Source organism: Rhinatrema bivittatum, chromosome 4 (genome assembly GCF_901001135.1).
Source record: "Rhinatrema bivittatum chromosome 4, aRhiBiv1.1, whole genome shotgun sequence".
Classification (NCBI taxonomy): Eukaryota; Metazoa; Chordata; class Amphibia; order Gymnophiona; family Rhinatrematidae; genus Rhinatrema; species Rhinatrema bivittatum.
The window spans coordinates 347,055,744-347,082,903 of NC_042618.1; the positions used below are offsets into that span (position 1 = coordinate 347,055,744).

Sequence of the window (27,160 nt, forward strand, 5' to 3'; positions counted from 1 at the left end):
CAATCGGCTGGGGGGCACCAGAAGTCACCTGGTGGCTCTGGAAGCCAGCAAGCTGTTCGCCTGCGCAGAGCGTCACCTGGATCGCTTAGCAGCTTCCCACATTGCAGGGAAGGAGAATGTTCAAGCTGACTTCCTCAGTCATCAGTGTCTAGATCCTGGAGAGTGGGAGCTGTCCGGAGCGATGGATCTGATCGTCTGCAGGTGGGGTTCCCCCCCACTTAGATTTGATGGCTACTCTGAACAATGCCAACGCACCCCAGATTCTTCAGCCGCAGAAAGGAGCACTGCTCGGAAGGAGTGGATGCCCTGGTTCTTCCCTGGCCTCACGACGTTCTCCTATTCGTGTTTCCTCCTTGGCCTCTGGTGGGAAAGGTGCTCAGAAGAATAGAACTTTTATCGGGGACCTGTAATTCTCGTGGCCCCGCAGACCGTGGTACGCAGATCTGGTGAACCTAGCGACGGATGGTCCTCTTCGCCTCTGCCATCTTCCACGCCTTCTCCGACAGGCTCCTGTATTTTTCGATCAGACGGATCGCTTTTTTCTAGCGGCCTGGCTTTTGAACGGCGGCAACTAAGATAGAAGGGATATAAGGAAGAAGTTATATCCACTCTGTTGCGGGCCCGTAAGCCTTCTACCTCTCTCGCTTACGTCCGGGTTTGGAGAGTCTTTGAGAATGTGTGTGCCAAGTTCGGAGTGCTGGCACGCAAAGCTCCGGTATCTCAGGTCCTCTCCTTTCTCCAGAATGGTCTTTCCAAGGGTTTGTCTTTCAACTCCTTACTGGTGCAGGTTTCCGCTCTCTAGTCTCTCTCTTAAGCAGCATCGATGGTTACGCAGTCAATGGTGGCTCATCTGGATGTCGTTCGATTCTTCAAGGGGGCAAAACATTTGAATCCACCCGTCTGGGCTACTTGCCCCTCGTGGAGCCTTAACCTGGTGCTTTGAGTTATTTGCGAGGCACCCTTTGAACCCCTTTGGCGGGACATGCTTAAGGATCTAACCCTTAAGACAGTTTTTCTCGTCTCTATTTGCTCCGCCAGGAGGGTGTCCGAGCTCCCTCAAGACTGTTCCGTCATTCTTGCCGAAGGTTGTGTCTTCCTTTCACCTCAGTCGGTGGAACTCCCTGCTTTTTCTTCTGAGGACATTGTGAACACATCTGGTGGTGACCTCGTGCCTCGATGTCAAATGTTTTACTGCGATACTTACAGGTTACAAACAACTTTCGAGTCTCTGATCATCTTTGTCTTATGGAGTGGCCCAAATAGAGGAAACAAGGCTTCTAAGGCTATGATCGCTCGTTGGTTAAAGGAGGCAATTGCGTAGGCGTATATCTGTTTTGGCTGGACGGTTCTGGAGGGCTTAAAGGCCCACTCTTTGCGTTCATAGGCTACTTCTTGGGCGGAGAGTCAGTCGGTCTCTCCGTAGGAAATCTGCAGAGCAGCTGCTTGAAGTCTCTACATGCTTTTACTCGTCATTATCGCCTCGATGTGCAATGTGCAGTGTGCAATGTGCACATTGCATTTGGCTCCTTCGGGGACAGCAAGTGCTTCGAGCAGGACTGTCTCGGTCCCACCCTGTTTAGGGAAGCCTTGGTACATTCCACTGTCTGGACTGATCCGGGTACATACAGGGAAAGGAAAATTGGTTCTTACCTGCTAATTTTCATTCCTGTAGTACCACTGATCAGTCCAGACTTCCTGCCATGCACTGTCTGCTCCATCCGCTCGAAGCTCTTTTCTTTACAGTTTCTTGGATCTCTCTGCTTCCTATCAGAACTTTAAGGCACCGGAAGCATCTGTTAAATGGATCTGGATATAAATGTAAGAGCGGTTATTTACAGAGTTTTGAATTGTTCAGATTATCAGTTACTTGTTGCTTGATTGATCTTATGCTGGTTATCTTTATATTTATCTGCTTTGATAACATTTATACTGAAGGGATGCAGGGTAGGCTCTGTCCTGATATAGGATACTCTTTCAGTTTTTCTCTGTCTCTATCTGCTGGACAGGAGGCTCAACCCACTGTTTGGACTGATCCGTGGTACTACAGGAACGAAAAATTTCCTTTATTTTTCCCTATATGCATCACCTTCCGCTTATCCACATTAAATTTCATTTGCCATTTGGCTATCCAATTTTCCAGTCTCAAGGTCCTCCTGCAATTTATTAAAATCTGCTTGTGATTTAACTACTCTGAATAATTTTGTATCATCTGTAAATTTGATTACCTCACTCATCGTATTCCTTTCCGGGTCATTTATAAATATATTGAAAAGCACAGGTCCCAGTATAGATCCCTAAGGCACTCCACTGCCCACCCCCCTCCACTAAGAAAATTGTCCATTGAATCCCACTCTCTGTTTCCTGTCTTTTAATCAGTTTGTAATCCACGAAGGAACATCACCACCTATCCCATGACTTTTTACTTTTCTTAGAAGTCTTTCATGAGGAACTTTGTCAAATGCCTTCTGAAAATCCAAATAAACTAGATCCATCTGTTCACCTATATCTACATGTTCATTAACCCCTTCACAAAAGTGAAGCAGATTTGTGAGGCAAGATTTTCCTTGGGTAAAGCCATGCTGACTTTGTTCCATTAAACCATTAAATCACAGAACCATCTATATGTTCTGTGATTTTGATCCTTAAAACACTTTCCACTATTTTTCCTGGCACTGAAATCCAGCTAACTAGCCTGTAGTTTCCTGGATCTTTCCTGGAGCTCTTTTTAAATATTGGGGTTACATTGGCCACTCTCCAGTCTTCAGGTACAATGGATGATTTTAATGATAGGTTACAAATTTTAACCAATAGATCAGTAATTTCATTTTTTTAGTTCCTTCAGCATCCTGGGGTGTATACCATCTGGTCCAGGTGATTTACTACACTTCTTCAGTTTGTCAGGCGGGCCTACCACATCTTCTAGGTTCACCGTGGCTTGGTTCAGTCCATCTGAATCATTACCCATGAAAACCTTTTCCATAACTGGTATCTCCCCAACATTCTCTTCAGTAAACACCGAAGCAAAGAAATTGTTTAATCTTTCCGTGATGGCCTTATCTTCTCTAAGTGTACCTCTAATCCCTCAATCATCTTAACTGTCCAACTGACTCCCTCGTAGGCTTTCTGCTTTGGATATATTTTAAAAAGTTTTTACTGTGAGTTTTGCCTCTATGGCCAACATCTTTTCAAATTCTATCTTAGCCTGTCTTATGAGTGTCTTACATTTAACTTGCCAACACTTATGCTTTATCCTATTTTCTTCTGTTGGATCCTTCTTCCAATTTTTGAATGAAATCTTTTAGCTAAAATAGCCTCTTTCACCTCACTTTTTAACCATGCTGGTAATCGTTTTGCCTTCCTTCCACCTTTCTTAATGTGTGGAATGCATCTGGACTGTGCTTCTAGGATGGTATTTTAACAACGTCCACGTCTCTTGCACACATTTTACCTTTATAGCTGCTCCTTAGATTTTTTTTTTCTAACAATTTTTCTCATTTTATCAAAGTTTCCCTTTTAAAAGTTTAGCGCTAGAGCTGTGGATTTTGCTTACTGTCCCCCTTCCAGTCATTAATTCAAATTTGATCATATTATGATCACTATTGCCAAGCAGCCCCACCACTGGTACCGACTGAGGCGGGATATGATAGAGGTGTTTAAAATCATGAGAGGTCTAGAACGGGTAGATGTGAATCGGTTATTTACTCTTTCGGATAGTAGAAAGACTAGGGGACACTCCATGAAGTTAGCATGGGGCACATTTAAAACTAATTGGAGAAAGTTCTTTTTTACTCAACGCACAATTAAACTCTGGAATTTGTTGCCAGAGAATGTGGTTCGTGCAGTTAGTATAGCTGTGTTTAAAAAAGAATTGGATAAGTTCTTGGAGGAGAAGTCCATTACCTGCTATTAAGTTCACTTAGAGAATAGCCACTGCCATTAGCAATGGTTACATGGAATAGACTTAGTTTTTGGGTACTTGCCAGGTTCTTATGGCCTGGATTGGCCACTGTTGGAAACAGGATGGTGGGCTTGATGGACCCTTGGTCTGACCCAGTATGGCATTTTCTTATGTTCTTATGTTCTTAAATCCTGTGCTCCACAGAGAATTAGATCTAAAATTGCTCCCTTTCTTGTCTGTTCATGAACCAATTTCTCATTAAAATTCCATCCAGGAACTTTATCTCTTCAGCATGTCCTGATGTTATATTTTCCCAGTCAATATTGGGGTAATATGGCGCAGTCTTTGCCTTCTGCCCTTGCCCTACCCCCCCAGATCCCCTCACACATCCTCTTGTCGGTATACAGGAGGAGGACGACAGCATCCTTGCAGCACCTTGAGCTTGTGTTCTTCCCCTGCTGGGACCTGAATGTTGCGTTTTGAAACATATGGTTGAAAGCACGCAGCTAAGAGCCCTGGCAGGGGAGGAGGAATCACTGCAAGACTTTTATTATCGTCCTTTTTCTTGACAGGAGAGAAGGGGGCAGTGAGTGCACCAGGGGTTTGTGAGAGGATCATGGGGAAAGAAAGGGAACCAGGTTGACAAGGGGATCACAGGGGAATGGGAAAGAATGAGGGGAGAAAGTGACAGATGGAATGGGGGAGGATATGAAGGAATACCAGGATAAAATAAATGAGGGACTGTGAGTGAGAGGATCTTGGGACTGGGTGGAAGAGTGAGAAATCAGAGGGGAGTGACCAGGGGATTGTGGGATGGGAGAGAGTGACTTTGTGAAAGTGCGAGAGGAAATGGAGAGCAGATTGAAGTGAATGTGGAGCATGAATGAGGGGATTCCTTTGGGTGCAAGTGAAGTGAGGAGACTGGAGGGGGTATTGGAATGTGAGGGGATCAAAGGGGCTTTGGAAGGGGAGGATAAGGAAAAGAGGGAATGTGGATGTTTGGAGGCTGTGGTTTTTCTCCACCCCCACTCCAATCTTACGACTTCCAGCCTTAGTCCTTCCTCTTTTCTTTATCCTGATCTTCCTTCTCTTCCACCCATATTCCCAATATTTCCTACCTTCCCATCCCTCCTCCATTCCTGATACCTCTTCCCTCCTTTCCTCTTTCTTTTCCTTATCCTCCCTGAATCCCCCATCCTCTCCTCCCTCTCCCTCTGGGCCTCTGCCCTCTATCCCTTAGGTCTCTCTACCTCTTCTCTGAGATCCCATTCCCAGATTCTTTCCTGTCCTTCCTCCCCAGTCTGAATCATTAAGATCCTTTTCCTCTAATAAAGAACCAAATAAATTAACGGAACACACAAATGTTAGAAAATGACTTTATTTTTATAAAGTAAAAAAAAAATGTAACTTCAAATATATGCAAAATTGCCACATAATTGCTGCAAAGTTTTGAAAAATCTGCCGCAGAATCTTGAAAAATCTGCCATAGGATACCAGGGGCTCTGATCATAGTCTTTCTTTTTAAATGTAATGTTGTTGCTGTCGTTTTATTTATTATTTTTTCCTCCAATGATTATCTTAAATTTGATTTCATTATTATCACTATTACCAAGTAGCTTCACCACCATTATCCCTTATTACCAGATCTTGCCTTCCAGTGAAAGCAAGAGCTAAAGTAGCCCCCACTTCTGCTCCATTATTGATTCTGGGACCAGTTGTTCCATTTATGGTGGTCTAGAAACTTAACTTTCTTGACATGCCCTGATGAGAGATTCACCCAGTCAATACTGGGGTAATTGAAATCTCTCATTATTATTGTTTCAGTGTTTAGTAGCTTGTGTAATCTGTTAGCATTTCACAATCTGTTTTACCATCTTGATTGATCAGGTGGGCAGTAGTAAGCCCCCATTGCTATACTACTTCCTGTTAGGCATTGAATTTTCTATCTGTAGAGATTCCAGAGGGCAGTTACCTCTTGTTAATCTGTATCCTACTTGATTCTGTGGAAGCCTTAACATATAGTAACATGCTACAACCACTTCTGCTCTTATTTCACTATCATTTCGCTATAATTTATACCCTGGTATCGGTTTCCCATTCATTGCTCTTTTTTTTTTTCTCATCAGGTGTATGACATACCTGTGATGTCAGTATCTTCATCTAGAATCATGTGCTTGTCTGAAATTTTGTGGAATATAAAAACTTGAAAAACCCCCCAAATTCTTCAGTCTTGCTTTTTAGGCTTCTGGTATTCATGTAGACACCTTTTTATGTATTTTTATTTTTTTCTACAACCTGCTTACTAGCAGTTGATTCAGATAACTTGGAATCATTCATACTATATATCGGTTTAGGTAAATGCACCTGGATGACCTCTACTGTTTCCACATCTTCCCTTTTATAATGGTATCTTTTGTAGATATGCTGTTCTGAGCCATGCATTCCTGAGTGACTATCAGCTTTCTCCCATGCTCTCCTTTTTGATTGTCAGCACCAGGTAGAGCTCATCTTGCCCACATAGATCACCCCAAAAGGTTCTCCAGTTCCTATTGAACCTAAAGCCCTCTTCTGTGCACCATTATTTCTTCTGCACATTGAAACTCCAAGGCTCAGTTGAGGAGTCTCAATCACCTGTAAGAAATTTCCTATTTCAAATAACTTAGGGTACTTCTGAAAGTTCAATGGTGGGCCTATGGCATGCATGACTGACTTTATTGTATTTTATTTGTTTTGTCGTGTGTTCAAATTAAATGGAAGCTTTTGTTTTGTTAGAGTTGATATGACCCACCGCTTTCGAAAGGATTTTATGAAAAGTGATGCGGAGAAGAAACTTTCCAGAGAAAAACTTCAGCAAAGACTTCAAGAGCAGTATGTAATCTATGCTTATGACTTGTCAGCTGTTAGTCCCTTCCCCTCCCAGTCTTCACCACTCCTGGGAAAGAATTACATTCATTCTCTTAAAACACTCTTGCAGTATCAGATACTTCATTTAGGTGATAATTTTGTAACTTCCCTCATTGATGCAAAGTCTGTGGGTACATGATTTTGCATCAGTGAGGGAAGTATGCACGTACTCTTACTTTGAAAATTATCCCAGGAAAACAGTCTGTGCATATTTACACATGCTAAGTTGTGCAAGTAGCTTTTTTTTCTGGGAAAAGTTATGTAGGTACATTGTACTGGAATTCAGAAAAGTATGATATAAACACAAAGGATCCCTAGGGGTAATAAAGTACTGGGATTAATGTGCACGAAGCTGCAGTTAAAACCTTAACCCAAAAAAAAGGCAGGGGAGTAACTTGCATGGGGTGGCATTGACAGCGCTAAAAATCCTTGCTGGGCAGACTGGATGGGCCATGTATCCTTCTTTTTTTCTTTTTTTTTTTTTTGCTGTCATTTACTTTGTTATCTTTAGAAAATGTAAAAGTATGTGCGCGAGTGCAAACCCCTACCTGACATTGCCCCACCATGAACGCCTCCACTCTCTGCGGGTAAAGTTTTGTTTGTGGTCACATTATGTATGTGACTTTACCAGCAAAAAGGGATGACAATTTCAAACAGCCCATCTCTGCAGGCGAAGCACTCTTTCATCTGCAGAAATGGCTTTGAAAATTACCTTTCCTATCTTAGTACAGTTAGAGGAATTGTGAGAAGTATGACCATTAGCAGAGCAGCTGCTGTTAGTTTAATATTATGGTCTGTATTTTGTCCATTTTATTTGTCAATCATTTGATATTTTTTTTTTTTATGAATAATATTTTACTTTTGTTAGCATCTAGACAGATGAATCCAGAACCAGTGGGTTAATCACTTCCACCAACAGATGGAGACGGATCAAAACTGACATCACAGTATATATACCCTTGCAGTGACATAAGAAAATTACTCCTTACCTGCTAATTTTCGTTCCTGTAGTACCATGGATCAGTCCAGACAGTGGGTTGTGTCTCCCTTCCAGCAGATGGAGTCAGAGAAAAGCTTGAAGGGTGCTCTCATACAGCCTGGAGCGCCCTCTGGGTCCCTTCAGTATTGAGTGTATCAAAGCAAGAAGAAACCACGGAATGGATCAAGTAAACCAACCTCAAACTGTAACTATGTACAAGAATGTTTTGATTAGAAATTGTAGTGAGAGCAAACTTGCAAAAGGAACCATTGGCAATACACACAGTCCTCATACTGTTAATCATTTGAGCTGATATTCAAAAGTACTGTGTAGACTATCCCAAAACCCATATCTACTTTTAGGGTGGGCATCTGGAATGATCCGCGGTACTACAGAACGAAAATTAGCAGGTAAGGAATAATTTTCTTTTCTCTGTACGTACCCGGATCAGTCCAGACAGTGGGATGTACCAAAGTTTCCCTACGTAGGGTGGACTCTGAATAGCCCTGCTCGAATGACCTGAGCGCCAAAGGAGCCAAAACCCGGTGATTGGGGATTTAAGCAATAGTGACGTGCAAAGGTGTGCAACGATTTCCAGGTAGCTGCTCTGCATATGTCCTGCGGCGAGACTGCCTGGCTTTCTGCCCAGGAAGCTGCTTGAGCATGGAGCGAATGAGCCTTGATGCTCTCTGGAGATGGCCGACCAGTACCAACGTACGCTGAAGAGATTGCTTCCTTTAACTAGCGAGCAATTGTGGTTTTAGAAGCCTTGTTCCCCCTTTTGGGTCCGCTCCACAGGACAAAGAGATGGTCCGATAGGCGGAATTCATTCGTAACCTCCAGATATCGAATTAGGACGCGCTTGACATCGAGCCGTCTAAGTTCTCTGGGATCCTCGTCAGGGAAGGATGGTAGTTCCACCGATTGATTCAAATGAAAGGCCAAGACTACCTTTGGCGGGAAAGATGGAACTGCGCTCAAGGATATTCCCGAATCTGTGAAACGGAGGGAAGGCTCCCTGCACGACAAAGCTTAAAGCTCCGAGATCTGGCGGGCAGAACAGATGGACACCAGGAAAACTGTCTTCAGAGTGAGGTACTTGAGGGTAGCTCTTCTCAGCGGCTCGAAAGGAGGACCACCTAGAGTCCGAACTCCTTTAGAAACCGGACTATATCAGGATGTGACGAAAGAGGAGCTCCATCCAGGTGACGGACGAGGGAACCAAGGGCTGCCACCTGAACCCTCAGGGAATTGTATGCCAATCCCTTCTCCAGGCCTCGCTGTAAGAAGGATAATATCTGGACTAATGAAGCGTGACTTGGAGATACACCTGTGGATTCACACCAAGCCTCAAAGACTTTCCACACCCGCACATAGGAGGTGGAAGTGGAAGTTTTCCTAGCCTTCAGGAGGGTCGAAATAGCCTCCGGGTAGCCCTGTCTCCTCAACCTGCGCCTCTCAAAAAAAAAAAAAAAAAGGCTGCAAGACAGAAGCGATCTGCTCAGTCGAAAAATACAGGACCCTGACGCAGAAGGGTTGGGAAGATGTCCCAGGCGGAGAGGTCCATCCACCGCAAGGTTGTCTAGGTCTGCAAATCACGGTCTTCGAGGCCATTCCGGCGCCACTGGAATTACAGGACCTTGGTGAATCTCTATTTTTCGAAGCACTTTTCCCACCAGGGGCCATGGCAGGAACACATAAATTAGGTTTCGCGGCCATGGGAGGACTAGGGCATCCACTCCTTCCGCGCTGTGCTCCCTTCTGTGACTGAAGAAGCGCGGAGCCTTCGCGTTCTTTTGAGTGGCCATCAGATCAAGATGGGGAGTCCCCCCCCCCCATCGGGCGAAGAGGAGAGCCACTGCTTTCTCAGAGTTCCCATTCTCTAGGATCTATGTGTTGACAGCTTAAGAAATCCGCTTGGACATTGTCCACTCCTGCTATGTGGAACGCCACCAGGCGGGAGAGGTGCAGTGCCACCCACGCCATTAACTTGTCCGTCTCCTGAGAGACATGGCATCTTTGTTCCTCCTTGACGGTTTATGTACGCTACCGTAGTGGCGTTGACGACAGCGAGTATCCTTATGGCTTGGCGATGAACTAGGGGGAAAAAACACTTCAAAGCAAGACGAACCGCTCTGGTTTCGAGACGAATGATCGTCCACGTCACTTGCACTGAAGTCCATCATCCCTGTGCCAACTGCGTTTGAGACACAGCTCCCTATCTGGAGAGGCTGGCATCCATGATGGTGATCACCCACTGTGGGATCTCCAAGTCCACTCCCTGCGGCAAGTGATCCAGACTGAGCCACCAGCTCAGGCTGTCCTTGGCAACTTCCGGCAGCGGAAGGAGTACTTGGAACTCTTGAGACGTTGGCTTCCAGTGGGAGAGTAACGCCCTCTGCAAAGGACACACATGCGCAAAGGCCTAAGGAACCAAATCTATAGTTGAAGCCATCAAGCCCAGGACTTGGAGATAGTCCCATGCTGTGGGGAGTGAGAGGCAACAGAAGCACTGTACCTGAGAGATAAGTGACCGAGCACAGTCCTGATGCAGGAAGACTTTGCCCAAATTGGTATCAAACCTTGCTCCTAAGTAGTTGAGCGTCTGAGAGGGAGTAAGGCTGTTCTAATCAAAATTGACAACCCATCCGAGAGAGTGGAGAAGCTGCAAGACTCTGTCGACCACCGCTGGCAAAGGTCCAGGGACTTCGCTTAAATGAGCCAGTCAGGTAGGGGTGGACTAGAATCCCCTCCCTCCGTAGGGCTGCTGCTGCCACCACCACCACCATGACCTTGGTGAAGGTGCGGGGAGGGGTCGCTAGGCCGAAGGTTAGGGCCTGAAATTGAAAATGCTGACAGAGGATTTTGGAGCGCAGGAAGTGTTGATGTTCCTTGAGGATGGGAGAGTGGAGTTAAGCCTCTGTCAAGTCCAAGGAGGCTAGGAATTCTCTGCGGTGTACCGCCGCTATTATGGAGCGTAGCGTCTCCAACCTGAAATGTGGGATCCTGAGGGCCCTGTTGACCATCTTGAGATCCAGGATTGGACAGAAGGAGTCTTCCTTTTTGGGGATGACGAAGTAGACGGAATAATAGCCTAACTCTTGCTCCTTTGGGGGCACCGGGAGGATGGCACTTAAGTCCATGAGCCGGTCGAGCGTCTGACGTACTACATGTTGTTTCTTAACTGGGCCGCAGGGAGAGAAGAGAAACCTGTGCCTTAGGGGTCAAGCAAATTCTAAAGCGTAGATGTGCTGTAGAATATCCAGAACCCATCAGTCTGAGGTAATTTTGACCCACTCCTCGTAGAACAGGGAGAGACCCCCCCCCCCATCCTGGGGGTCGAAGAGTGGGCCAACAATTCTTCATTGGGAAGACTTGGAAGAGGTCCCCTGAGGGAGGCTGTCTTGAGCTGGTCTTTGACCGCGAATGGAATGAGACCAGGACTGCGACCATGAGGAAGGAGGTCTTTGAGAGGTCTTGACTGTCAAACGCTGCTGACCCCGGAATCGGCTTCTAGTAGAATTGAACGTCCTGGAAGTCCGAGGACGATCCTCCGGCAGCTTATGCACCTTGTTCTCTCCCAGGGATTTGATGAGTTGTTCAAGATTCTCACCAAACAGTAATTTGCCTTTGAAGGGGAGAGATCCCAGCTGAGTCTTAGACGAAGAATCAGCTGACCAGTTATGGAGCCAGAGGAGACGCCTGGCAGAGACTGCTGATGCTCCGCATCCAGGCCAGATCAATGGTAAGTCATATAGTGCATCCGCTCCATAAGCTATTACCGCCTCTAGGCATTCCGCCAATGGCGCTTCCTCTTGTGGCAGGTCTTGAGCACTGAGCAGCTGTTGGACCCATCTGAGACCTGCGCGCTGCATTAAAGAGCTGCACACTGTAGCTCTTATCCCCAAGGCTGATTCCTCAAAAATCATTTTGAGGTAGACTTCGAGCTTCCGATCCTGGAGGTCTCGGAGGGTGGCTCCATCCATGACTGGGATGGTAGTCCTTTTTGTGTCCGCCATTACTGACGCGTCTACCTTGGGGACACTGAGTTCTAGCAATTCCTCCAGGAGAGGATAGAGCTTGTCCATAGCCCTTCCTACTCTGACTAGACTCTGGCGAATCCCCGTCTCTGGATCGCAGTTGAAGGAGCATAAGATGAAACGGAAATGTTTTTGCTGGTGGACGCATTCTGGCAAGGATGGGGTCCCCTTTTGGGGCCCCCGTACTGGTGCCAGGTAGATCCTGTGGAGCCTCAATATCCAACTCTGGACATGGGGGATGAGAGGATCAAATTCATCCCTAAAACAGGCGTAAGACCCTAGGGTCATCCCCTTCCATGTGCATGTGAGAACTCAAGATTGTCCTGGTCCTGGTCCGGCCCCAGAGCACTCTGGGGAGAAGGATCTGGATCGGGGGACCACCCTCACTCAGGAGGACCCCTGAGGAACTGCCGCGGACTGCAGAGAATCTGTCAATCTAATCACCTTAGGAGGAGGGGGGGCCTGAAGATGCATCCTGGCGCTGTTCCAAACTGGCCAAATAAGCATTGTGCAAAAGAAGCACAAAATCTGCTGAAAAAAGGCTGGGGGGTGGAGGTCCCGAGTGAGGAATGGCAGGAAGGTCCCCTGGTGTTGCCCCCTGGCCCGGGGGGGTTAACCGGTGGGGAAGGAGAAAAACCGCTATCTGAATCCTCATTTGGCTGCCTAGGAGCGCCCAGCTCTAAAAACAAAATGGCCACTGTTCCCGCACTAGACTGGATTGGGGCCGGCCCCCCAGTGAGCAGTTGTGTCTGGGAGCCGGTTTTACAAGGAATGGACCAGAATCACGTCGGATCAGTGGGTACTAGAGGTGATAAGACACGGCTACGCGTTAGATTTTTCGAACCGCCTGTCTCGATGTTTCCTGGTGTCCCCTTGCGGTTTTTCAGAAAAACGTCGAGCGGTGCGGGCGACTCTGGCTCGGCTACGCGATCTCGGGGCCATAGTGCCGGTCCCTCCCGACGAGCTCCGAGAGGGCCGTTATTCCATTTATTTTGTAGTACCCAAGAAGGAGGGAACGTTTCGTCCCATTCTCGACCTGAAGAGTGTCAACAAGTGTCTAAGGATTCCGCGGTTTCGGATGTAAACGTTGCGGTCCGTAATTGCGTCTGTGAGGAAGGGGGAGTTTCTGGCCTCTCTGGATCTCACGGAGGCATACCTTCACATTGGCATTCGGCAGGAGCACAAACGGTTTCTCCGGTTTGCGGTAATGGGGCCGCATTACCAGTTTCAGGCGTTGCCCTTTGGTCTGGCAACGGCTTCGCGCACGTTCACCAAGATTATGGTGGTGGTGGCAGCGAGACTCTGCCAAGAGGGGCTGTTGGTGCATCCATACTTTGACGATTGGCTGATTCGGGCCAGGTCGAGAGAACTTTGTCATCTGGCGATTCAGCGAGTGCTACAACTGTTACGCTCGCTGGGCTGGGTGGTCAATGTAGCCAAAAGCCATCTCATTCCGTCTCAATCCCTGGAATATTTGGGAGCCTTATTCGACACGTGTCGGGGCACGGTGTCGCTCACGCAGGATCGAATATTGAAGTTGCAAGCTCAGATTCGAAGGTTGTTACGCAGACCGCTGCCAATAGTATGGGATTACTTACAGGTATTGGGCTCTATGAACTCCACGCTGGAGTTGATCCCTTGGGCGTTCGCTCATATGCGTCCGTTGCAGTCAGCGTTGCTCTCCCGCTGGAGCCCAATCTCGGAGGAATACTTGCAGGAAAGACGGCTACTACCTGGAGATTAATATCCTTATTCAATAAACATACACAGTTAAGGTGGCTCCAACATTGCTCTATGCTTCAAAGGCAAGAGGAAATGTGGAAAAAAAGATTTGCATCCTCAAAAAAAAATGCAGGGGAGTAGCTTGCTTGTTACGGCGGTTACTACCCCAAACCAAATAAGCCTGATACTTCATTTTCAATGCATATCCAGCATAGCTCTCTGCTTCAACGGCAGGGAGAATGAAGAAAAGACAATTTATATTCAGACAACCAACAAGGAATGAATTGCACAGGCAGGATAAACAAGCATGGGAGTAGCTTGCTTATTATGGCGGTTACTACCCTGAATCAATTAAGCCTGATACTTCACTTGGAATACATATCCAGCACAGTTCACTGCTTTAAACGGCGGAGGGAATGATGTAAAGAGGATATATATTCAGACAACCAACAAGGATTGAATTGCACAGGCAGGATAAACAAGCATGGGAGTAGCTTGCTTATTACGGCGGTTGCTACCCCCAAACCAATTAGCTAGATACTTCACTTAGATGCAGCTTCAGCACTGCTCTCTACATCAATGGTGGGGGTGGAAGGGAAGTGGAATCAAAAAGTTACCAATAAGGGCCCTGACTTCAGCGGTCAGAGTAACAGATAAGTATGAAAACAATTAGGTGTGAAAGCTTGCTGGGCAGACTGGATGGGCCGTTTGGTCTTCTTCTGCTGTCACTTCTATGTTTCTATGAATACTTCCTTGGCTTGCCATTGACCCAGGAAGCCAGAGACAGCTTGCCGTGGTGGCTCTGCCAGACCAATTTGAGTCGCGGGGTTTCGTTGGAGACTTCATCGTGGACGGTGGTTACCACGGACGCCAGTCTGCTCGGTTGGGGAGCGGTCTGTCTCGGGCAGGCAGTTCAAGGGACTTGGTCTGCTCGGGAGGCGTCGTGGTCCATCAATCGGTTGGAAACTCGAGCGGTGCGGCTGGCTCTGAAGTTCCTTCCACTTCTCCGTGGTCGGCCGGTCAGGGTTCTGTCGGACAATGCGACCACGGTAGCTTACATCAATCGACAGGGGGGAACCAAAAGTCAGCCGGTGGCGGACGAAGCTCGGTTGTTGATGATATGGGCGGAGGCCCACCTGAGCAGTATTGTGGCCTCCCACATAGCCGGTGTAGAGAACGTCCAGGCGGATTTTCTCAGTCGCCACTGGTTGGATCCCGGAGAGTGGGAGCTCGCGGGGGAAGCATTCCGACTCATCTGCACTCGGTGGGGCATGCCAGCGGTAGACCTGATGGCTTCGTTCAAGAATGCGAAAGCTCCCCGGTTTTTTGCTCGCCGGCGGGAGACGGCGGAGGGAGTAGACGCGCTGGTGGTGCCGTGGCCGGATGTGTTGCTCTATGTGTTCCCTCCGTGGCCTCTCATAGGACGGGTGCTGCGTCGGATAGAAAAGCACCCGGCAGACGTGATCATCGTTGCCCCAGAATGGCCAAGGAGGCCGTGGTTCGCGGATTTACTGAATCTAGCAGTCGAGGAGCTGCTTCGATTCCCGTATTTTCCGGATCTCCTGCACCAGGGGCCCGTTTGTTTCGACCTGGTGCATCGCTTTTGTCTAGCGGCATGGCTTTTGAGAGGCAGCGGTTGAGATCTAAGGGGTACGCGGAGACAGTGGTGTCTACACTTTTGCGTTCCCGAAAGAAGTCTATGTCCATGTCGTATGTGCGTGTGTGGAGAGTGTTTGAGTCTTGATGTCTGGAGCACAGCGTGGTGCCTACCCGCGCGGCTATTCCGGACATACTTCTGTTTCTCCAAGAAGGTTTGTCCAAGGGTCTGTCTTATAGTTCCTTGAGGGTACAGGTAGCGGCGTTAGGTTCTTTGCGAGGTCTAGTTCATGGTACCTCGGTAGCAGCGCATCCAGATGTAGTGCGTTTTCTTCGGGGGGCAAGGCATTTGCGGCCCCCGTTTCGACAGCCTTGTCCATCTTGGAATTTGAATGTTGTCCTTAAAGCATTGTGTGCGGCACCTTTTGAGCCCCTTCGCAGGGTCACGCTCAAGGATTTAACTCAAAGTGGTATTCTTGGTGGCCATGGTATCGGCACGACGGATTTCAGAGCTTCAGGCTCTGTCGTGTCGAGAACCCTTTTTACGGATTTCAGATTCGGGAATCTCGTTGCGGATGGTACCGTCTTTTTTACCTAAGGAGGTTTCCTCGTTCCATGTGAATCAGACGGTAGAGTTGCCGTCTTTTGGACAGGTGCAGTCTTCGGATCCTATGGCTAAGGATCTTCGTAAGCTGGATGTGCGATGCGCACTGCTACATTATTTGGAGGTCACCAATGCCTTCAGGGAATCCGACCACCTATTCGTGCTCTATGGTGGTGCAAGGCGGGGTAAGGCGGCCTCTAAGACTACGATTGCTCGGTGGTTGAAAGAAACCATTCGGTCGGCGTATCTGTTACAGGGGAGGTCGTTGCCCGCGGGGCTCCGAGCCCACTCTACTCGCGCCCAGGTTGCTTCCTGGGCGGAATGCCATCATATTCCTACAGAGGAGATCTGTAGGGCGGCCACCTGGAAATCGGTCCACACTTTTGTCCGGCACTATCGTTTGAATGTGAAAGCACCAGGGGCGTCGGGGTTTGGAGAAGGGGTGCTTAGAGCAGGCCTCTCTGGCTCCCACCCTAAGTAAGGTAAGCTCTGGTACATCCCAGGAGTCTGGACTGATCCTGGTACGTACAGGGAAAAGAAAATTAGGTTCTTACCTTTTGCTAATTTTCGTTCCTGTAGTACCGAGGATCAGTCCAGAGTCCCGCCCAGTGTTGGGATTTTCTGCCGGGAGAGGATGTGTGGTCTGTGTGCGTGGTAGCACAATCAGGAAGAATTATTGTTAGTTACCTCGAGTTCGGTACCCAGTTGGGTGGAGTTATGCTTCGTTTGCATAGTTTTGAGGTAATTTTAAGCGTTCTATGGATTCTATGTTGCGGGTTGTCCTGCTGCTTTGACATTAAGTAATACTGCCAGACTGTAGGTGGCACCAGCCTAGTTATAGGCGGAGTTTTTGTTGGTAAACTTCTGTCTCAATCTGCTAGAGGGGGGGCAAAACCCAGGAGTCTGGACTGATCCTCAGTACTACAGGAACGAAAATTAGCAAAAGGTAAGAACCTAATTTTCTTTTTGAGCACACTTCCTTTTAAAGGGAAATTGTTTGAGAGCATCTGGAACAGTTAGAAACCTAGGAGGTTTTAAGCCACAGACATTCAATGAGGACAAGGGAGAGTCCTTTTATCGCACCAACAGAGGCAATGGGCAGTTTCATGATGCAAGAAAATACAAGCCAGGGAAAAGGCCAACTTTGAGTCATTTAAGTTCAAGGGAAGAAATCTGCCCTTATGAGGGAGCAGAAAGCCTCTGTTGGAGCCGCTGGCTCCTCTGGGACCAGTAGAGCAACCTAGCAAGGCACAGCAAGTTCATTCTTTGATTCCAATAAGCAGTCATCTGCAGCAGTTTTATCAGGAATAGACCCACAAAACCTCAGATCAGTGGTCTTAATGTCATCCAGTTTGAATACGCTCTAGAATTTGCCACTCGCATCTCCGATGCTTTCATGGTTTTCCCTTGTATCTCCCCGCCAAGAGGTTGGTGATTCAATTCACTCTTCAAAGACTCCAGGGTTTCAGTCAGACATTATTCCATTTATTCTGTGCTTTCAAATAAGGATTATTTTTTAAGGCCTATTCTTGATTTGAAGGGAGTAAATTGTGCTCTTCTCATATCAGGATGTAGACTCTTCATTTGGTGTTTAGTAACAGTTCAGGATGAATTTCTTTCAATCCTGGACCTTTCAGAAGTTTTCATATTTCCATTTGGGAAGCTAGTCAGAGATTGCTTCATTTCTGAGTTCTAGAACATCATTTTTAGTTCAGTGCCAAAGTCATGGGTGGTGGTAGCAGCCTTTCAAAGAAAAGACAGAATTAGGATTTTGGTCTTAATTAGGACAGAGCATATCAGGAAAGTTTTAGAAGACTTGGGCTGGGTGATCAATTTTGCAAAGAGCAAGCTCCTTTCATCTCAGTCTCTCTCAAATACCTGGGAGCTTAGTTCAGTACAAAGATAGGAAGAGTTTCTGTGACTAAGGCGTGGGTAGCCAATCTTGTGGATCAGGCAAAGAAGCTATCTGTTCAGAGATCCTCCCAGAGCTTGGGACTATCTTCAACTACTAGAGTTGATGGCAACTACCCTGGATCTGGTCCCATGGGCAAGAGTTGACATGAGTCTCCTTCAGTCCTTTCTTCTATCTCATTGGTCACCTTCAGGGCTGCTGTTCTTAAAGCGGCTGTGACTTCCCTCCTTCCCTAAGTAGCAGGGTTTTTGTACTTTCCACATGGACTGGTTTAGCAGATTAAAATGGAAAAAGACATTTTATTACCTTTTCATTTTCTTGCCATGAATCATGCTACACCAGTCCAGGAACCACCCAGGAAGTTAGGCCGTATACAGTGGGGGATTGGTGCTTTCAGTTCACTACGAGACACATGAATACTCTGCAATACTTCTCATATCATTCGTAAACAGTTTCTTCTCTCTGCCTTATTTTCATGTTCTCATCTTTTACCGCTTCCCTTAAGGTTAAGTCGTTTAAGGAGGATTCTTTCTTAGTGAATATTAAATTGTAATTGTTTTATGAAGCATTTTTTTAAATGTTTTTATACAGACATAATAGTGTTTTCTACATACGTATGTAGGAGTGATGACATGATGGAGAAAGCTGTGCTCTCTGCCTCCATCTGTTGATGGGGACACAATCTACTGGTATAGCAAAACTCATGGAAATAAATGTCAGTACATGTTAATTTTGGCCTCTTCTGCTGCACAGTTTATAAAATGTCCAAGTGTCCACTTTATGCATGCAAATCCAGTACCGCAAATAGGTTTGAAAGTTAGGCTCTTAGCTTTTGTTAGAATTTACAATAAGAGTATAATATTTCTTTATTGGTGCTCTGGAAATAAGAGTCATTGTCTAACTCTTGTTTACCCCCCCCCCCCCCCCTGTTCTTTCAGATTTCAGAGAGCTATGGGGGGTACACCATTGTGGGCAGAGAGGAAGAAAAAGAAAAGTGGTAAGTGCTGCCCTCATTAGGAGAAATAGACATCAACCTCGTTAAGAAATCTTTAGAGACTGACTGACTTAAAAAAAAAAAAAAAAAAGAAAAAAAATTATAGCCTAAATGGACAGCATAATCTACAGGCTTTGAGTTTGAACCTGGAGCTGTTTATGAGGAAATGACATCTGTTGTATTCCAGGATTAAAGATGACACTGAGTTATTGCCACCTTATGAAGGCAGCAACGAAGATATATTGTCATAATATTTTGTCTTTTAGTGTTTAATACTGTTCTATATGGCTTTTTTTTTTTTTTTTTTAATGAATGTCCCCATTGTAGTCTGCCTTGAAATAGTTTTTGTGACAAGTGCGGAACATTTTTATTAAATTGAAATTGAAGTAGGGCACGTGAACAAAATTCTATTTCAAGCTTAGTTCCAAGAATGAAAAAAAGTGTCTAACATTTGAAGCTGTGTAAATTTTTGTTTTTGCGTATAGCAGGGCAAGGAATACTATATAAAAAAAAACAACCCAAAAAAACCCAAACTTATTTTAAGGGGATTCTGTCTTTCATCAGACGTTAATTCCCAACCTGTTTGTTGATTTCAGAAGAAAGTGAGGAGGAAGAGGATGGAGATGATTTATTGCGTAAGACTGGGAATTTGCTGACTGCTTCCAGTTCTTTGCCTAAAGATATTTTGCAGGTGAGCTGATCAGTTGCGTAGTGGAATGCCTGCATTCAGTGAGTCTTGGTCTCTGCAGGTTTTGAGGAAAGATTCAAAACCTGAAATATTCAAATATGAACATATTTACGTTTTCACATGATGTAAAAATCAGTTTTTCTGATAGCATATTGCACATTATTTTACATTGACTTCTGAGGAAGTGACTTTGGAGATTAACAGAAAAAATGATATTGCAACCTCTGAAGTGTCCACATTTTCACAGACTTGTTTAAAACACATCAGATTGTAACAAGTCTTTAAATTCAGTGCTACATTGTTAAAGGCAAAGTAATAAGTCTTCAAATCTATGTCACCTTGTCTAAGGCAAAGAGTTACAAAAGCCATCTTGCCTGTTTCAACTCGGGCTGTACATTCAAGTTGATACGGACATTGTTTTCAAAAGAAATTTCGCAATGTGAGAAAGCAAAAGAATTTTCCTAGTGAAGAAACTTGGGTTAAAATATACATCAAGGCTAACCTGTGGCACACGAGCCGATCATGCTAGAAATTAATAAGCAAGAAAATAATTGGCTGTGCTAACAACGGTAGTACAAACCGCAGGGGAAGTTCATTTCAAACACAATATGCTAAGTTTTATTAAATATTAAGAAAATCACGTCAAATAAGATTAATACAAACAAATTTTTTTAAAGAAAAAATATAAAAGAGAGACAATGAGAAACCTATGATCGAACTTACTGGTCTTAAAAAACCATTGTAAAAAAATAACAAGGTTTACCAGTTCTGAGGTTTCTCTCTATATAAAAATCATTTTCTATATTCATGACCATAGTACAAATAAAGATTGGTTTTTAATAGACTATGTCTGTACTACTTGTTACCTTATACAGTTAGTTAATTTTTCAGGTGTCCACATTTTCTACAGAAATCACTAGGAATATATCCTAGGCAGTTCATTAATTATTTTGTACCGTGTGTTGTAATTAGGGACAGGTTAAAGGTGCCTTGGGCCCTAGGAGATGCCCAGGCCATGGTCCCCTCTACTTTCATTTACAGTTTGCACATAGATATTAATGAGCAGTATGGGGCCCCAATGAATGCCCTATCTGTCCCCATCCCTCCACCACAACCCCATTTAATCCATTAGTGACAGCTGTGAAAGAAAAAACATGGATCTTTTACCTTTCTACCTTTCTGTGCTTCTGAAGAATCTGTTGCTGAGTTGGATCCTGGGTTTAGGTTATGGTACGTCTGTAATTGGAACTGTGGCTTTCTTGTTCATGGAAATATGTTTCAAGGATTATAATGTGGTGAAGTGTCAGTTGGAAGAAGGTGGCCTTGTTCAGGTTGGTTGACTTGTTCATTATCTTGATTTTTACATGTATTATATATTTTTTGTAGTTTTGTTTTGTAGTTTTTATGAGCTGTCACTATTTTTATGACCTGGCACTGGGGCTCCCAGCACTCTTATGGCCCCTGCCTATCTTGGGCTACGGTGCCCTGAGCCTCTGGTCATTTTCCCCCTCATTTTATTCTTCATCTAGCTTCGCTAACAAAGCGACTCCTTTTGGAGGTTCACTAGTGTGTGATGGCTGGGACTTCCTCCCTCCCAGGAACTGTGAATATTCTCTCTCTGATGTTCTCAGCCTGAGAAGCAGGATCCAGCTCTGGGAATCAATTCTGGCTCTCCCACTTGCAGTGGGCCAATGGGCTAGCACTTAAAAAATCAATTGTCCTTTGTTTAATGAGAATAAAATATTTTGGGAGAATTTCTATTGAGCCAATAACACTTGAACTCAAACTATTTTGCTTTCATAATATTGAGTAAAGGAAATGATCTACAGCAAAGGAAAAGAATATCCTAGTTTATCCTATATACAGGGTTTTAGTCTATTTAAACTGAGATTTTAAACAAAGGTCTGGAGACAAGAGGCTAGAGTGAACAGAGAGGATTAGTATCACCTAGAACTCTTGATTCAGGATGTTAGGCTCCAAAAATGCAAGCATCTTTTCTTCTAGACACAGAATAAGAAGAATCTACATCAGTGCCAGGTGTCTTTGCGTGCTGTTGGGCACATGTGAGTTGGACATGTATTTGATGGTCTCAGCCTATTGTATTTATATATAAACTTCATTATTTGTATTAGCAAATATCTCCATGTCTGAAACTTTTTTACAGTAACCAGGATTTATGTAAATAAAGTGCACAGAGAAATGCAAGAACCTTACGGGGCTATATGTGTTTTTTTGTGGAGGTGGGGAGAGTGGAGGAGATGGAATATTGTCTTCTGATGCCCAGTATGAGAGAAATGAAATATTTGCATCTTATTGCATTCTTAATTCTCACTCAGTGATTCACCAAGTCAGCAGATGGATGGAAGATCAGATTATTAAAATCTCAGAAAATTGTGAATAAAAATGATGGTTGCTGATAGTGTGTATGAATGTATATGAAGATGTGGATGACTTTCTTAAATATGATTTATATATTGCTCTTACCTATATCCGTGCTTTTTGTTGTCAGATGAAGAACTGCTTGAATGCTAATCACGAACGGCCTTCTGATGCAAGATTGACAACCGTACAGTTCCATCCTTCTGCACAAGTTGTCATGACAGCTGGACTGGACCAGTCCATATCTCTCTTTCAAGTAATTGACCTCTGTCTTCGCTTTGTAAAACTGTGGTGAAAACAAGATTCCAATCTTGTTTTCACCACAGTTTCTTGATGTTAAAATAAATGGCTTAAATATTTGCACAGAGAAGAGGATGCATTATTGTAGTGCATGGAGAAGGAAATGTGTAGTTTTGTAACTATGTACTGCAAACTCTTTGTAAGGTGGTCCTACAGAGAGCAGTTTATTAAAACCATTTACATGGATAAATAGCTTTTTGAAAACTACCCACTCTCCCCTTGGTTTTTAAGTTCACACATAGTTATACAATGCACATACTCTTATCTGCATTTAGTGGAGGCGCCTCTGGCAGGGTATGCCACAATATAAAGTTTTGAAAGCATAAAGTACCCACAGAAAACATAGGTGCAGATGTCTATGGGTACTTATTTCCCCCATAGGCAACTTTTCAAAGGGAAAGTCAGTGTGTACTTTCCCTCTTCGCAATGGTGCAAAGTGTGTGTGGTAGGGAGAAGTACCTGCAAATTTTACAACTTATATATTAGGTTACTCTGCACTCAGGCAGGCCAGTCTACCCAAGTCCAGTATTCTGTCTCCAGGAGATGGTGGACATGGGTTTCTCTACTGGGGATTACTTATAGTATTAAAAAGGAAGAAAAAGTTGCAAGTACCGCTTAAGCTCCTGAACTGACACCGGTGGGTCCATCCCTCAGTTGAGCATCTTCAGTCTGGCAACTTAGTCAGGCATGGACCTTAAAAAAAAAACAAAAAACAGTTGGAGGATGAGGAGAATTGGCAATGAAGGCTTTCGTTCTCTTCTCTCCCCCCCCCCCCCCCCCCCCCCACCCCCAAATAGCCGGAGACTCAGTCGTGCTCTCAGCTAGGGAGTGCTGAACTTGTGTAAAAAAATTTTTTTAAAAGTAGAGAGATTAGGGACGTTTGTCCCCTATTCCTTCTTACCAGGTCGTTTTCCCTCTGGCGTTGGTGGTCGTTGACGTTCCCTTCTTCCCTCTCTCTTCTCTGGGGAGTTTAGTGAGGTGTGGAGGTGGCGTAGGCTTAGCAGGTTGACCAGCCTTTGGCTAGGCCCCACCTCCAGGCTTGGTTTCTTCAGCCGCATGGCCTAGCCATGTCTGAGTTTTTGCGTGCTTGCATGTGCGATTCTCACCGTGCAGCAGTGTAGTGATGGTGCACATATGGGTGCCTACTTGTGCACACATGGCTGTGGCCTATATTAGTGCATGTAGTTATGTGCCAGGTTTTCCTATGACGTACATCTGCGGCCTTCCAGTGAGTGGGTCCGTTGTTTTGGGCATGCAAGAGACCACCCCCGAGTATTGCACCAATATTAAAGAAATTTAAGCACTTTGTGATCTGTGCTGCTTGCCATATAAGGGTAGTACAGCCTGGGATTTCTGTGAGTCTGTGTCAACGCTGCATGGATGCTTGAGGGGATTTGCCCCCTACTGATTTTGCCAATGCTGGTCCATCCCCTCGGGCAGAGGGGAGTGGGGTTGAAGGCAACATTATGGGTGTGTCCCTTCTTCTCTTTACCCAGTGACAGAGATCTCCTCAAGGAATGTTCCTTCGCAGAGTATCCGCTTTGTGCCTATGGGGCCTGGTGTGGACCCATCCTCCTTTCCCTGGGTGGCATTTTTACAGGAATTACAGACCTTTCTGCAGGATTGGACAGAATCGCTGACTACCGGGCAATCGGGTTCATGTACTTGGTGTTCCCACTTGTCCTCCACAGTGTACGAGTGTTGCGGAGAAGCAGTTCCTGATGATGTTCCAGAAGATGTGGATAAGGCTATGTCGGATGACTCAGACAGGGATTTGGTTTTCTCCCCTCTGAAAGAAGGGGAAATTCCACTAGATTTAGAGCCACATAAGACTCTGCTCTGTTTCTTTTTCGTAGAGATGAGTTGCTGAGTGTTCTCACTCTGAAGACATTGGGTGTGGCTGGGGGTGAATCTACCGATGCGCAAAAGAAGGACCCCATATTGGTAGCCTTACGCAAAGCATCATGTTTCTTTCCCCTCCTGGATGCAATTGAAGAGTTGATTGACCTTGAATTTGAATGCTCCAGAGGCAAACTTTAAAGCAGGGGTTGCGTTTTAGCAGGTCTTTACCCCTTGGATCCAAAGATAAGGGAACAGTTGTGTTTCCCAAAGATGGATGTGGACCACCATTCCAGTGGAAGAAGGGGTAGCTCTAAAGGATGCTCATGATAGGAGAATTGAAGCTATCCTTAAGCAGGCCTTTGAGGCCATGGCGATGAATTTACAAATTGCTTTTTGTTGCTCCCTGGTGGCTCAGGCTAATCGGTCTCTTTCGGGAGACTGACAGAATGTGGTTGGGTAACAGAGCGGTAATGGAACCAGGAGCTGCTGCCTTAGCTTATGGGTGCTGTGATCTTGTTCACACTGCCGCTAGAGGGGTGGCTTCTATAACATCGGCTAGTCATCAGCTGTGGCTGTGAAATTGGTCAGCAGACACAATTTCCAAGTCCAGTCTCACAAGGTTACCCTTTAAGGGTTCTCTTTTCGTTTGGCAGTGAGTTGGAGAAAATGGCAAATAGATGGGAGGAATCCCAGGTCCCTCATTTGCCAGAGGATAAGAAGCCGGCATCACAACCATTTGGGGCAAGAGGCTGCGCTAGAGATTATAGTTGTTTTCATCCTTATAGGGGAGCGATTTCTCAGAGGCCTTATCCCTTCGGTAGATCTTAGTTCTTTCGGCCCAGAAAGCCTTAGAAGGATTTGTGCTCCGAGAGCAGAGCACTCCTGGAAGTGATAAGGGAAGGCTATGCTGTAGAGTTTCTTTGCATTCCTCCAGATGCCTTTATGGTCTTTCCCTGCAACTTCCTATAGCAGAGGGTGGCAGTGGAGACTACCTTAAGGAGGATGTTGGGCTTTGAAGGCCATACTTTCTGTTCCTGAATCACAAAAAAATACGGGTCGCTATTCCATTAATTTTGTTGTGCCCAAAAAGGAGGGGCCTTTTGGCCCATCCTGGATCCTAAAGGAGTTAATTGGCATTTGCAGGTGACTCATTTCTGGAAGGAAACTCTATATTCCGCAATAATGGCAGTGCAATCAGGGGAATTTCTCACATCTCTGGATCGGATGGAGGCATATCTGCAAACTCCCTTTTGCAGGGAACATCAACAGTTCCTGTGGTTTGCCATTCTGGGATATCACTATCTGTTTCAGGCCCTGCTCTTCAGGCTGGCCACTGCACCCAGGATTTTCTCCGAGGTCACGGTGGTGGTAGCAGCGTTCTTGCAGATGGACAGCATCCTGGTTCATTGGTATCCGAACGACTAGTTGGTTCGGGCCAAGAGCCGTGAAAGTCTTCTGGCTTCTTGCAAGGTGGTTTCCTTACTGCAAGTATTAGACTGGGTGATTGAATTTGGCCAAGAGCAGCTTACAGCCGTCTCAGATGCTGGAGTATCTGTGTTCATTTAGATATGAAGCAGGGCAGAGTGTTTCTGCTGGAGTGTCACATTCAGAAGTTGATAGCTCAAGTTCAAACCCTAAGGAGGACTATTTGCCCAACAGTGTGATGTGTGTGTATATATAAGGTCCTGGGTTCGATAGCCACATTAGAGGTTGCCCCCTGGGCGAGGACGCACATGCAGCCTCTTCAGTGCATGTTCATTCCTGGTGGAATGAGCAGTCACAGGACTACATGGTGAGGCTTCACTTGCCTTTAGAGGTGAGCGTTCACTTGTAGTGGTGGTTACAAGCAGATCATATCAGGAAGGGAGTGTCCTGGGAGACACCAGATTGGTTAATACTCACGACAGATGCAAGCTACCTGGGTTGGGTGCTTACTGTCAGGAGTTGCTGGTGCAAAGTTGTTGAAGTGCTATGGAGCATCAGTCGATTGGAAGCTCGTGCAATTTGGCTGGCATGCTTGAGGTTCGAGCATCTAGACCGCTTGGGCGGTCAGGATAATTTCAGATAATGCAACGATGGTGGCTTACATCAATCATAGGGCGGAACCAGAAGCCAACCGATGTTGGAGGAGATAGATGTGCTCATGGTATGGGCAGAGCAACATCTTCAAGACATCTCTGCCTCCCACACTGCTGGAAAGGACAACGTACAGGCCGACTTTCTCAGCAAGCAGAGCTTGGACCCAGGAGAGTGGGAGTTAGTGGATGAATCCTTTCAACTCATAGCGGTGTACTGGGGTTGCCGGTATCTGGATTTGCTGGCGACCTCCGATTTAAAGCAAAGCTTTCGCAGTTCTTCAGTCACAGAAGGGATCCAAAAGCACTGGGTATCGATGCTTTTGTTCAGGTGTGGCTGCGGGGCAGGGTGTTGTATGCTTTCCTGCCACGGCCACTGATAGGCAGGATCGTTTGAAAGATTGCAGGTCAGACTGAAATACTTCTGGTGGCTCTGGATTTGCTCTGGATTGGCTATGGTATGCCAATCTGCAGAGGCTGCTGGTAGACAGTCCTTGATGACAGCCGCTCTGGAAGGATCTGTTGCATCAGGGATCCATTCTACATGATGATCTGGGTCAATTTTGTCAAGTTTGGCCCTTGAGAGGGCTTGGTTATTGAAGCGTGGTTATTCTGCTGTGATTTCCACTTTGCTCCAGGCCAGAAAATTTTCTACGTTTCTGGCTTATGTTAGAGTTTGGAGAGTTTCGAGGCCTGGTGTGAGGAATGAGGTTCTCAGCTTTTCAAAGTGAAAATTCCATTAATTTTGGAATTCTTATAGGAAGGATTGCTTAAAGGCTTGGCCTTTAACACCTTGAAGGTTCAAGTGGCAGCTCTCACTTGTTATAGGGGGCAAATTAATGGTGGACCTTTTTCTGCCCATCCAGATATGTCCCGGTTCTTGAAGTTAAGCATCTTCATCCTCCCGTGCAGCTACCGGTGCCTCTAAGGGACCTGCATCTGGTTTTGAATTTCTTGGTGGTTCCTACCTTTCATCCACTGCTTGGCCTCTCCTTGCGGCTACTTAACTTGAAGATGCTTTTTCTCATAGCAATCTGTTCAGCATGTTGTGCTTCAGAACTGCAGGCTCTTTCATGCTATGAGCCGTTTCTGCGTGTGACTCCAGGGGGTAATGCAGCTTCAGACTGTACCTTCCTTTTTCCAAAAGTGGTTTTGGCGTTTCATTTGAATCAGTCTATTTCCCTGCCCATGCTGGATGGGGATAGAGATGAGTGAGTATTGACTTTT

The 27,160-nt window shown here is 45.7% G+C and overlaps 1 protein-coding gene across 1 annotated transcript in view; it reads left to right on the plus strand.

The window, feature by feature from the left end:
- The window catches only part of UTP18 (UTP18 small subunit processome component), a 130,481-nt gene that overhangs the window by 19,848 nt on the left and 83,473 nt on the right, over positions 1-27,160 (plus strand). The window contains 4 exon segments of the mRNA XM_029600668.1: positions 6,671-6,766; positions 18,594-18,652; positions 19,246-19,340; positions 21,847-21,972. Coding sequence (XP_029456528.1) covers positions 6,671-6,766; positions 18,594-18,652; positions 19,246-19,340; positions 21,847-21,972 — 376 coding nt within the window.